Below are 14,041 nucleotides of genomic sequence, written 5' to 3' on the forward strand. Positions count from 1 at the left end.
TTAAGCAGCACTTAATGGTTGACGTTACTTGAAATGGAGCTCATTTTGACCACTTTAAATAATCTTGAGTATGTTATAAATCATAATTTAGAGGATTATTATGTGTTTTGCATCTACATTTAATTTACATCTACTAAATACAATTATATAAAGTAGTTAATATCATCTCTATCTCCGCCAGGTGGTACACTTCTGCTTAATGTATCCAATACATATAACACTCTTCATAATGAGTACTTATAATACTTGAAGTTAATTTAGCTGGTAATTAGTTCTTTTATAAAAACAAGTACTTATTCCAACACTCCCCGTTTCTATGGAGCGTTCCCTGCATTTGAAAACAGGTTTGTTAAATGATCATCCAATTAAATACTTACACAACCCTTGCATACTGTATCTGTGTGAGAAACTTTCTGTTACTACTCTAAATAGAGAAAAACACAATCAAACTTAAGTAGAAAGTATATATTCTTGTTAGTTGCAGCAGATAACATAATTTAGTTTGTATACCTATGAGCAAGGCTAGTTGAAGCTATTGGAGTGACATGACAACACCCCTATGGACTTAAAACGTAATTTTATTACAGCAAATCCATCCAAATCTCAACATCTTTCAAATAGCCAGTTAAACATACAAAAAGCTCACTTACTGTAACATACCTTGTTTTTTATTAAATATGTAAAAAGCAGGTCAAGTTATTCACAAATAAAATGCAAACATGCAACACATTTTTTGGGGAATGCATAATGAGTGGGACATGAAAAAAAAAACATTTACCATTCATTAATTTTTGACAGTACATGTTTACATTCCTTTTCATTTACACAATAATATATAACTAAAGCATTATGGTGCACTGCCCAGTTCAATATTAGTAAATGCAATATTAAGAAAGGGTATACAATGTACTTACTGGAATATAGCATGGCAAATTGCTCAGTGAACTGACTCTCCCTAAGACCTGTGGTTAAAAAAAAAAAATAACATCTGAAATCCAAAACAGACCACAAGTTCCAGCTGAGGTTTAAAACTTAAAATGCTGCATCATAATAAGACTAGTCCACAACGTTTCTTCCTACGTTTATGGCATACCAAGTTAACTCTATCACCAAACCAACTTGTATGATGTGAATAACACAATGTTGAGCACACTGATCATCTGAAATGTTGTAATTTGTGAGGATAGTTGTAACAGTAATACGTTGACATTATACTACATTTTATTCACAATTCGTTGACTGTATTGTCCTCCTTCATGAGGATTCAATGCAGAATCTCACACAATTCCTAAGGCTTAATAATAATAATAATAATAATAATAATAATAATAATAATAATAATAAATATGGTGAGGGTCTATGGACAGATTGTCCAATACAGAGTCAAATGTCAGTGCAACATATGGAAGGAGGTTAAATAAGAGCTACTATGAGCCCTTTCTGGGCTTTGCTTATTGCATTTTTGTGGTTAATATTGTTGGTATGCAAAAGAAAAAACAAAATGAAAAGAAAAAAAAGGACAGAAGCTGGGAAGTTAGCATTTGCACCGATGGGTAACAGTTACCCGTCTGAACTTCAGTATTTCATCACGTCTACTGTAGAATTTGAATCGACTTGCCACCCACACAGTCCTCAGAAAAACCTCTGTGATGGTCTGAGCTCGTTCTGCTGGCGGAGGTGGTCACCACAAACCTGCCACAGCAGTTCATCAAAAGTCACAAAAAACATTGAACAGTGAGCAGAGGGATACAAAAAAATAAAAAACTGTGATTGTGGCTTCTATTCAGGAGGTTGCTTCATGTGCTCAAGTCTTGGAGAGAACAAAAAGATAAACCATGAGGAAAAAATTAAAATCCTTTAACAGTTCTCACATATTAAAAAAGGAGGGATGTAACTGCGGTGAGGGATGATGGCAGTCAGTATTCATCCTGTTCCTCCTGCTGATCATCCTGTCGCCTCCTCGTGGACTTGCTCCCCTACTTCCTCAGCATCACCTTCAGCCAGCTCTGCTCCTTCCTATAGGAGTAGGAGGGGGGGGGGGGGGGGGGGGCACAGAGACCGCTTAACACTAGTGCTACTGACATGTGCTCATGGTGATGAACATGTGATCACACACACAAAGACCGACTTCTTATCTCTTTCAACCGCACAATAACTTTCACATGATTTTACCATCAGGAAAATCCACTGGTATACACGGCTAGGAAACGCTTATACGTATCGTATACGTCAGAGGGGGGGAAACATCCCGATTCCTGTTGGGATCAATCGAAGGCGACAGACTGACCTGTTCTTCTGAAGCGTATAGGACCTCCATTAGCCGATCGACAAACGGGGCATTTTCTTCACCCTGATCCTGGCACAGCAGCTCCACCTCTCGCAGTTTGCTGAAGTAGTAGTCCCTCTCCTTCTCCACTCCTTCCAGTGCCGACTTTAATGTGTTCATCTACAAAAATAAAAGTCACAGGATTATTTTTAGCATCAATATGAAAACGCAAATAACTTTGGTTACAGACAAAAGCACCTGGACGAATCACACACACACACACACACACACACACACACACACTTAATGTTTTACATTGTTTTTGTAAAAATATCGATTATAGCCTTTTTTCCTGATACAAGTTGTCTAAAGTGCACAAGTCACATGTAACTAGATTAGTCCAGAGTAAGTTGCCTAATTGATAAAAACAATGGCACTCAATCTTATCATTGTTTAAATAATCTGATTCAATACTTTATTGACATATCAACATGATTGATTGTTAAAGTGAGCTCACTGAAACAAAGACAACAAGAGTAAAGCCACTCACTCATGAAGCACATGATACATTAAACTACAAATAGGTAATATCCATACCCACAAAATAATCATAATAGCTGAAATAAAATTGAACAGCATAGCTAAAGCACCTGTAGGGAAATTAGCAACAACCTCTAACGACCCACTAGATAAAGTGCTTCAAGTACATCTACCCTATTCGATCCTTTAACCTGCCGCGTGGCCTGCAGCTACGTTTGTGGTGTTACAGCTTCAATACATGTGCTGGGTGTTCTGGTCCTAATGTTTCTTAGTCTTTTGTGAGAAGGAAGGAATTCAAAAGGTTGTTATGGTGAGAGGGGTCCTTTGAAACTTTGAGGCCCTTCTTTTTATAGATTGTTAAAACTACCATAGTATAAACTACCACACACACACACACACACACACACACACACACACACACTCTTCATTTGGTTCCATTATAAGATGCAATACTTTGGGGGTTTTGCCGGCTACTGGTCACACTACATAAGCAAGTTCCAGCTCACTTTCAGAATGACCGGCTGCATTTGCAGAAACACGTTGGATCACTCTATGGAACACTACATGATATGGATTCTATAAAACTGAACTATGTACGTGCAGCTCTACATGTTAAACCTACTCAGCCATGTAGTGTCTGCAGTTGAATTTCTACTTATTTTTCTTTTTTACCATATTCAAACATGGAGCAACAGTAAAAGTAATGTAAAACAAGTCATAGTAAAAGCAAAGCCAAATCTTTGGAAGCTTGTGCAGCCTTCATCTATGTGGATAGGTCAACAAAGTCAAATTGTGCCAATATTTTTAGACAAGATGAGTCTTTGGTATAAGAGATTAAAGAATTGGCTACTGAAAAAAAGTCTAATGTTTTTACAGGTCACTGGTTTGTGTTACATACAAGTAAAGCAGGGAGTGAAGGTTTTCCAAAAATGTTGTTTACTCATTAAGTTTAGTTGCAGTTCTCTGGCCTCTTCTCTCTGTCTTCTAGAGCTGAAGCTGAAGGTCGATCAATGGACATAAAATTAAATCGAGAACTATTTTTAAAATCGTCTCAGTCATTTTGCTATAAAACGACAAACATGCCCTGGTTCCAGCTTCTCAAAGCTCGTCTTCGTCCTTAGTGTTTTGGACAGTTGGTTGGATAAAAGAAGCAATTTGACTAAGCCACATTGGGCTTGAGGATACAAGTATAATATATATCATTTTTTACTATTTTTGGTTACTTTAAAAGATAAAATGATGATTCGATAATTAAAAGAATCATTAACTGCGGCCGTACTACCATCAGAGCGGTTTACAAGTGAACACAGTGTTGGAAGTTGAGCAGTGTGAAGAAAACAAAAGAGATTGGTTGTCCGTTTTTCAGTTTCGGCACGATAACCATCACAATCGAGCTTTTCATAAACATACCTGCTCGGTAAGTTGTGTGACCTGTGCTTCCAGTTCTTTCTCTCCTTTGGCAGGAATTGGTGTTGCAATTGTCGGAATCTTTTTGGCCGACGAGGGCCGGGATGTTGGTGTCGAGGACTTGGGGGTTGTAGAACTCGACCGTGATGCTCCTACGGCAGACCAAAGGTTTATTACTCGGGGATGGATGACTGGCAACGTAATAGTATAGTAGTAATAATCACTAAAGTTGTTGATGTGAAAATAAATACCACGGGCCAGGTAAATAAATGTCAACATGCTTTTGTGTCTGCAAACATTTGACATACACTAGGATAGGTAACAAGATGTTTGCAACTAACATAACCTTTGCTTTCCTTTCTGCAGAATATGAAGCTTACCTGCAGTAGGGGAGCTGGCTGCGTGGAGGGACTTCTTTGGCAGGTTGAAGATCTGCTCACCGGGGTCAGGTGGGGGAATAGCATCCTGACCCTGTCTGGCTGCAACTGGGTCGTATTCTTTACCATCGTAATTGGCATCAAAGAACTTCTTAAACCACTGGATGAAATCAAGATTGTCCTGAAATCTGCCTTTAACCAGTTTCTCCACAGGAATAATCTGAATCCAAAAAGAGAATACAAATGTACGGCGTTTACTCAAAGCACATACAGTGTGGAGCGAACATGTAATTGAAGAAAGGTTAGGAAAGCTCACCTTGTCCACGTTCATCCGTTTGAAGGATGCCTGCAACAGTTTGAAATTGTGAATGTACTCGTGCTCCAACTTAGCTTGAAACTTGACCTTCTTAAGACTGATGCAGCCAGGGAAGAGCAGATCCATGAACTGGCAATAGGCAGCTCCTAAAGACGTAATAAAATGTTAGTTGAGTACATAATCCCTTGCTTGAAAATTAGAAGACTAGAGTCCAGATATAGGGCAGGATTTATCATGTCTGCCTTTGCACGACAAAAATCCACTGGAATACAAGAATAGAAAAAAGCCCGGGAGCCTTTTCTCCATGTCCAGATCTATCACCCCGTTTCCTCAAGAAGAAAATGATTAGAGTTGGGTTGATTTCCAGTTTTGCCGGTCTGGTCCGGTCAACAACTTTAAAAAATCTGTTGGATTTAATGCATTCTGGAAATTGTACAGTTTTACACGTTCTGACAAATTAAAAAAAATAGCTTACATCAGCAACCTGTGCCGATGGCGTCACAACTGCATCGCGGCGCAAAAGCCAATGTGAAATAATAATATTGCGTTTGTATGTAAACAAACTATCGTTAACGCGTCCGACAGGCGGAGAGCAATCTACTAACTTCCCGAAGCCGTCAGCATGAAAGAAATCAAAATCCAGTAGAGGTTGTAAAGTTCAGTATACCGGTCCAGTCCAGAGTTTGGCTTAATATCAAACCAGCTTGAACATTTTTACACCGGCCCAACCCTGCTATACAGATTATTGATGCCTAATATTAACTGAAGCCTAGTTAGACCTTTCTCCATTTGGCACCTTTCTCCATTTGGCACCAGCTAAAGCTATGAGATCAAACACATAAACCCATAAACTAGAGAGCACGTAAGAAATAATCTACATCAAACAAGTAGTTTACACCTTAAGAAAAGGGGTGTGTGTGTTGTGTTTCTGTTGGCAGAGAGTAATTGAAATTGGATTACTTGGTAACAGCATGAGAACACAGCAGGCTAGAAGTTTATTTATAGACAACTCTCTGCCAGCATGCTTCCACAGGTTGCTTTAACTGCCAGCTTACACTGCTGATTATTTGAACCTTGCGCTCTACAGGAAAATATGTAATCTCTAAAACATGCATCCCATCTCAAACAGCTTCTTTGACACAAGCAGAGGGAGGAGGATGGAGAGAAAGTGTTTTATTCTGTTCTCACCTGAGGAGAGCTGCTCCACTTTCGTATAGTTTAGGCAGAACATATCGTTAACCCAGGCAGTGATGTCATGCCTGCTCATAGTCTCCTGGGTTATTGAGGTAGAATATACGTTGACCGCCATTCCCCAACTGCAACAGAAAAACAACAACACTTAAAAACAAACGCAATGCATCTAGAATAAGAGGTGCTTTTTTCCTCATGACTTAGGTTAGATATCTAAATTGTTGCAGACGCATCTTTCTGCCGATCGTTTAAACGATTATCTGTACACACAAAACATACTTTAATGACACAATAATAAACTAAACAACTAACAGTGTGTCCGTGAGTTTGTCGTGTTGCATACTTTGGCTCTTACAGCTCTTTTTTCAGTTCATTCAAATAGCTTTCTGCATCTTTCGTGAAACTGACAGATTTAAAGACACTCTCTACACTTATGGTAGTAACACATCTTTTTTTTTTTAGCAGTACACCTCTCGATATTAACACCTGGGTTTTAGCAGACATTGCAGGCCCAGTTTGAATTTGTGCACAGGATCCTTTAAATCAGATTTTACCTGCATGGCAAATAGAAGCGGTACCAAAGTTGGATTAGTAAGGATGTAGTTATTTCACCTTCTTGCTTCCAGGGCACCTGCCCCACTTAACACATGGGATATTTAAGTCTACACACCAAAAGCATACAATGTGCCACAAAAGATGCATCGGGGATCTCCTTCAACTACAGGTTAAGCCTTTACACGGCAGGGCCACAACACAATGAATAAATGCATACCATTTCATTTGTTAACTCTTAGTGACAGACACATTGAACAGCCAAGCCAAGTATATTAAAAGAACACCAAAGTACATCTGGGCTCATTTTTAACAAATATTAGAACATTTAGTTGACTATTTATAGGTTCAAAAAAAACACAACACCTTGTTTGCAGTTTGCCTGTCAACATGTGTGTTTTGCAATACAAAAATTGTTTGTGAAAGTCAGTCCTTTAAAGCCTATTTGTTAACTGACTTGACCTTGCACACTAGGGTGTGTATATTAGCATATACATCATAAAGTAATATTCACCACATACAATAAATCAAGTGTGCAGTCCTCTTTAATTCCTTTAACAGAAATGAAGAATGTAGCATAACCATAATATTAATTAGCATCATAGAGAACAGCAGGACTGCACTTAAAACGCCCCTCTTTATTGGATCATGGCTGCGACTGATATGCTGTTAAATCATGCTAAATCATGATCATCACCATCAACTAGCCGACACCAGGGCACGCGGGGTAATAATAATAACCCTTCAGTGTTAAAGTTGTGCCATCACAGCACTGCAGGAGCAGATCCTCGGCTGACTGAATCTCTGGGAAGGAAGGAAACTGGGCCAGCCGATGTCATGTCAACAAAGCGGATGTATGTGCTGCCTGCTAGCATGCTTTGTTAGCCGGGCAGGGATAGCCAGCCGACACCGGGGCTGGGCTGATGCCTTCAAACACGGGGAGGGGAGGGAGGGGATCAGGCGTGTGCAGCAGGTAGTAAGGGGGTCTTACACATTAAAACACATCCCCTAAAGACACACACACACACATCGTGATAATAGGGATTATTAGATAGCTGCGAAGTGTCATGTCACGATGGGAATATACTAGCAGCAGCAGGGGCGGCTGTCTGTGTATTCCTGTCATAGAAAAAAAAGCGATCCACTCCTGCAAAATGTACCAGTGCCATTGCGCACCGAAACACTTCCCAACATTATACTGGTGCCAGCTATGATTTGGGGCGCTTATATACCAGCAGAAGAAGGGTTTAAGCTAACTTAATTTACGCCACATAGAGAGAGCTAACATGACAGGAGACTGAGAGACAACACGGGGGGAGAAAAAGCGGATGGGTGCAAAGCAAAAAAACAAACACACGACGAGGAGGAAGAGGACCAGGCCGGAATGCAGGTTTCTGTCTGCAGCAGTGCTTTTAAAAAATAAATGTGTTTCTTTATTGCTAACATAAAATCAAATGCGGATCATTACACTGATTTACCTGTAGGCGCGCTCTCCTCGCACTGTATTTTTCCTGTAAGGAATGATGTTGGTTCCGTTGTCCGGGACGATGTCGTTGTTATTCTCTCCATTTGGGGAAAGGGCTTGGGTGGGACCGGGCATTTGGGTCTCTAAAATGTTGAACAGATACTCTGTTCTCTCTCTGGCCAGGAAAAAAACGATGCAAATGCTAAGAAAGTGTCGCACCTCCGGGTCTCTTTCCTGCTGTCTGCTTATTCTTCACAAATCTCTGCCCTAATGACGTTGCTGCACCCTGTACCACGTGACTGATGGGGCTGGCTGCCTGTTCCTTATGGTGGGCTATTTCAGTAAACCAAATTACATTGATTGTTGGAGTGCTTTAAAAAAAAGAAAGAAAAGAAGCATGATCAATGCTTTCCGCTTTTGTGATGCAAATCCACTCAGTGACAGCTCATCAAATGCTCCAAGACAATAAATACCCAATGATTTTTGATTAACAAGGAAAATGCAGCCCACCCAGTTTCACCTTCAAATCTTTAGGTGATTATTGGATTACAACACCCAACAGATAAGAGAAAAAAGCAGGCAGATCCTTATGGTTGAATAGAAGTGGTGCTAATGAAAACGATTGCAACACATGGTATGAGGAAGTGTAGTAAAATGTTTTGATTACTAACCATATGAATCCATTTTCAACATCAATTCAACTGCTAAAATGTTTTAGGACTGCAATAGAGCTGCAACAATTAGTCGACTAATCGATGAATTAATTTAATGTAGAAAAAAAAATGCAACTATTTTGTTTTATATCATATTAAACTGACTATACATTTAAAAAACATAAAGACAGTACGAGATATTTTTGGATGATATAGGACTTAAATAATTAATCGATTATCAAAATGGTGACAGATTTATTTTCTGTCGACCCTCGAGTTAATTAATCGACTAATCATTTAGCTCTAAGATGTGAGCAAATGTACAAATATCCAATAGGGGTGTAACAATACGATTTATCATTCATAAGATCTAAATTAAATTCACATGGTGTTGCAGTCCTGTGGTCACTAAGATGTTTCCTGTTTGTGTCGTCACATGTTGTTTTTATATTGTAAATCACTGCTTTTGTTTTGTATTTTCTGCTGAGCGGCCACCTATGCCTATATAATTGATTTAATACCTTAGTAAAGACATTTGATACAGATTTTAACTTTTTTTAATAAACTGGCAAAAGCTATTAGATTGTTTAGACATTTCAAATTTAATTTAATATACAACTATATATATATATATATATATTCAGTATGTATTCAGTATATTATAATATATAAATATATATATATTTACTGAAACTTTTACAATTAAAAACTGGAACATGTATACTATATGTAATAATTGTAATACATTTTTTCAATAAAGTAAAAAACAAAAGAGAATGGCTCAGAGGAAACTACACCGTTTAATTAAAGGCTTGTACTACATTTAAAGGTGAATTCTCAACTACACATGTTGCTGTATTAAAAACAAAATAAAAATTTGTCAAATTGTGAGTGACATAGTATCCAAATTGTGCCATAAAACATTACACCCCTAACATTAAAATATCTGTACGAGTCGAGGCCAAATCAGTCCGACTTTATATGAACATGGTTAGTAATCAGTGATAAGAAGCTCTTGTATGTGGACGAGCACATTAACAGGCATGATGGAAATCTTATGACAACACAGGCAGCTCCATAACAGCACTGAGCAAATACAACACAGCTGTAATGTTTTATACAGGAATCTTATGCATGAAGTATGTGCAGTAAATCATACGCCCTCCAACTCTACTGATGTAGCTTTGCTTCTGCTTTCAGGACCCTGACAGCAAAAGGACGGCATTTCTATAATTCTGTAAAGTTGTTTTCCAGCCTTGGTTTTTTTTTCCCCCTGCAGTTTTTTCCTTGTTTTGTTGATTTAACTGAAAGCCCCCCCTTCTCTGATAGTCCTAACATTTAAAAACACAGACTGCCAAAGTAATGCATCTACAGACTTTGAGATCAATACAACGATCTGTCTATAGCACCGCTATCAGTCCGAAAGTCAACTCACATTTTTGGCCAGTATTGCCTTCATCTTTTTTGGGTCTTTTTTTACGTGTAAACAGTTTGTCCTCTGAGTTTCTTGGGTCAGGTTGAGTCCAACAAGAAGTCTTAGCGTCAGCCAGGTCACTTCTGAAATGGTTGTGACAAAACTGTCAATATGGCCAAAATAAATGATTACTCCTGCTAGACACACAATGTTTTGCTATTGCACTCAACTTTGTTGCTTCTTTCCGTACAAATGATCGAAGCACTGCCTTAGTGGAAAGGAAGCATCTTTAAGAAGCCTTTAACAGTGCTCATCTACAAAAGATTTTAGTGCCAGCAGTTACTTTTTCTTTCAAAATGGCGAATACTATTTTAAACTGTCCATCCATGCTTTTAAAATTGGATAAGGAATGTCTAATACTCATAACATTTGGTCACCATCTGTTGCTCACTTACAAATGTTCCTCTGGTGCCACCATCAGGCCAAAGTTGAGGTCACTTTTATCTACAACTTATAAACTTTCACAAAGAGCGTACAGACAGACTCTTGATCTCCGATAAATCTGACAAAAATAAGTATAAATTATTCATTTTATGTTGTCTTATTGTAGCAGTTTATCCAATTTCCTCTTTGCTTAGCACATTATAGTTATTAAAAGGGATTTTTATTCTCCATATTGTATGTTGAGTAAGTTGCCTTGTGTATATTCCAAAATTCCAATAATTTACATCATCAATCTGATTTATTCGGCTTAAACTAATCACACTGGAGCTTTTAAAAGTCACATGTCAGCAAAGAGGATGCATGTGCCAAGGATTGCATATTTGACTGCAAAAATGTGCATTTAAGCTGTTTTTAGAATATTTGAAAATATTAGAAAACAATTATGAATGCAGGATGTCCATGTCTTGTGTGGTTATTCTGTAAAGACAAATATTCAGAATCCCCTGCCTCTACTGGGTCAAAAGTGCCCTTTAGTCTTTACACAAATTCCCGCAGAGCCAAACAGAAGGCAAGAGCTAATCTCATTAAATAACCAAACCGTGGCGTGAACACAAGAAATGTCTCCGATAAGATCCCAAAGCATGCTGTGCTACTGTTCTACTACAGTAATGCTATAGGCCCTTTCAGACTGGAAAGTGACAACTGACACATATTGATCTCATCACAATTAGACAACAGCGAGCACAGAGGTCCGCTTTGTATCTGGCAGCAAGCAGCCTAAGTGTGACATGGTCGAACTTCAGGGGCAGCGGGAAATCAGGAAACTGTGTGCTTGTTCACATGAGCAGCAACTGCATTCCCCGTACTGCATCACTGATAAATTGGGTGGCAAAGCTTTCGCCAGGCTGTCATTGGAATTAACTTGCCACTTCCCAGTTTGATGGGCCTTTGAGTGTCGCCAGAGGCGAAGCATGCATGTCCTGTTTAAAATAAATGTTCAGACTGTAAAGCCTAAGATTTAAATATGGAAATAGCAGATCATAACATGAGAGACATGTCATCTGTCGGTTTTTGATTATGCTGTCAGACTGAAAACAGCACTGTTGTTTTAGGTACCAGTCAGGTTATGAAATACAATCCAAGTCCAGTTTGGGTATTAGAGTCAAGAATAGTAAGGCCAATTAGATGCCAAAACACCACACAATGGCTTATATTACAATGGAGAGGGATTTTACGACACTGAAAAATAATCCATCAGGAATGTTAAACATATTTAACTGGCCTACGTAGTGATGACGTTGCACTGTGTTGGACAACCCCACGTCTGAAATGAATTAGGGTGCTAACGCCTGTCTGAACACGGCCATACATGTTTCAAGACTGTTGAACGGAAAGTTTAGCTATAGAAAATATGCAGTGAGCCTACTTGCATGGGGTGACATATTTGTTTGGAATTGAGTAGGTCCAAGTAGCTATGATAGAATCAAGTGGGTAACAGGCTAGAAACACAGCAAGATAATCTAGATATTACAGCTGTGTTGTTTTTTTTATAGCTTGCTTAACATTCTTGGTTAAGGCTGTATGTGAGGCTACAATAAACCATTGGGCTGTTGTGCATAAGCTCATTCCATAAGAGGAGAAGCAGTGCTATGTTTGCTCTCTCCATTCATATCTCACCAGGCCTTCTCTTGCACTGGGTAATCAAGTGGGTGGGTGAGGGGTGGCAGCTCCACCCAAAACACCCACCCTAAATATAAAAATAAAAATAGCAAGCAGGTCTCAGTGGTGTCCTGATTTGCATGTTGGTCAGGTTACAATGTTTGTTTTCTAGGTGTATGAGGTTATATTCAAGGTGCATATTATTCTTGACAAACAGAGAAGGGTGTGCACAGACACTTTCAGGGGAACCTCAAACCAAAATGAAGGCAGGGAGGACCAGAGAGGAGGGAGCACTGATATTTTATATCTTACATCTTTTAAGCAATTTGTTTTAAATACACCATGTGTGTAATTAAAAGTTCTCTTTTGCGATTAAAAAAAAAAGGGCAATTTTGCAGCCAAGACAATAAACCAAGGAGGTCCATGGTCTCCTCTTCTTCTAGTCTGTCCTCAGGGTACGCCACTGCCCAGGAATAGCTTTAAAAGGAGGAAAACACGAAACCGCTTTTGCTCATTTCTGTGATTTTTTTTGCGCGACTAGAAGCAGCTAGCAGCAGCAGTGAGTCTCGTGAATGAAGCTAACTCAGCTTCCTGTTGGGGATGACAGTTCAATGAGAAACAATGATTGTTAAGCCAGGCTACTATACAGTCAAACAATGGCAGAGCAAAAATAAAAAAATAGGGTTATACCAAGCCAGACGTTACTTACAGTGACTGTAGTACACCTTGTTCAGCTAACCGCAAAATTAAAGTAAGCTAATTTTGTTCCAGCCAAGACTTTGTCAGAATAGTGACAGCCGACATATGCCCTGACCCTGGGCAACATCACCGTACAACCCACGTTAAAAAACGTAAAAACGCACCGGTTTTGGCATGCACATATTATAATGCACGTCTCAAATAAATAACAAACTGCAATTGTTGAAATAAGACTCACCAGTGAACTCCAATCCGCAGGTTACAAGGTGTTAAAAAAATGCTGTTTTCCGGCTGAGTCACCCCACCCTCAAACGCCCATTCTCACATACGCGATGAGCTGAGAACGCGCAGTTGATTGGACAACTCTTCATCGGCGTCGCAGCTGATTGGTCCGCTACATCTGTCGCAAATTCGACCAATCATGTATTGATGCGTTGATCATTCGGAACATCCGACAGCCTTCCGTCTTGTCGCTCACTGTCAAATCACTTTCCAACAGAGAGGATCGCAAAATATTTTCCAAAACTAATAGATCACAAGATTGACTCAATCCACCATTATGTCGAATCAAATTTCTTCCATAATAAATGAGTAAAGTAGAACAATATATGACAACAATTAGCTAAAAAGGAACATATTTAAACCTTTTTTTATGCTTATTAGTACAAGATATTAGAGAATTGAGTGAAAAATTGGTGATTAAGTCGTTTAACTGACTTACTGAAAACTAATAAGCAACACTTTTTGATAGTCGATTCCTTGTTTGGTTTAATCAGGCACAAATGACTAAATAATAATAATAATAATAATAATAATAATAATAATAATAAATTTCTGGTTCCAGCTTTTCAAATGTGAAGATGTGCTGCTCGTCTATGCTTTATATGATTTAAAGTTGAATATCTGAACCATTGGTCAGACAAAACAAGACCATTTATGAGGTCACCTTGGGTCCTTTTTCATTTGTGGTGGCCAGTTCAATTTCAAAATATGGGTATTTTCTGTACACTACAGTTTTTAGTTTTTTAATTGTTATGGGAAAATATACATATTACTTT

The 14,041-nt window shown here is 38.7% G+C and overlaps 1 protein-coding gene across 3 annotated transcripts; it reads right to left on the reverse strand.

Annotated features, from left to right (window-relative positions):
- Window positions 1-560: 560 nt before the first annotated feature.
- Window positions 561-13,274, reverse strand: mapre2 (microtubule-associated protein, RP/EB family, member 2). Of its 3 annotated transcripts, XR_003833967.1 has the most exons (8): window positions 8,128-8,437; window positions 6,095-6,222; window positions 4,907-5,052; window positions 4,594-4,810; window positions 4,217-4,365; window positions 2,288-2,446; window positions 1,872-2,016; window positions 561-1,692 (listed from the first exon to the last, which is right to left on the reverse strand). XR_003833967.1 is itself a non-coding variant. In XM_029454020.1 (7 exons), exons 2-7 carry the CDS (start codon window positions 6,213-6,215, stop codon window positions 1,945-1,947), a joined length of 864 nt encoding a protein of 287 aa, XP_029309880.1. In that variant the 5' UTR covers window positions 6,216-6,222; window positions 13,222-13,274; the 3' UTR covers window positions 561-1,944. The 3 variants fall into 3 exon arrangements, 2 of the variants coding, with proteins under 2 accessions (XP_029309880.1, XP_029309879.1); XM_029454020.1 differs by lacking the exon at window positions 8,128-8,437 and adding an exon at window positions 13,222-13,274 and having other exon boundaries at window positions 561-2,016; XM_029454019.1 differs by having other exon boundaries at window positions 561-2,016; window positions 8,128-8,435.
- Between the last annotated feature and the right edge of the window lie 767 nt (window positions 13,275-14,041).

Source organism: Cottoperca gobio, chromosome 17, assembly GCF_900634415.1.
Source record: "Cottoperca gobio chromosome 17, fCotGob3.1, whole genome shotgun sequence".
Classification (NCBI taxonomy): Eukaryota; Metazoa; Chordata; class Actinopteri; order Perciformes; family Bovichtidae; genus Cottoperca; species Cottoperca gobio.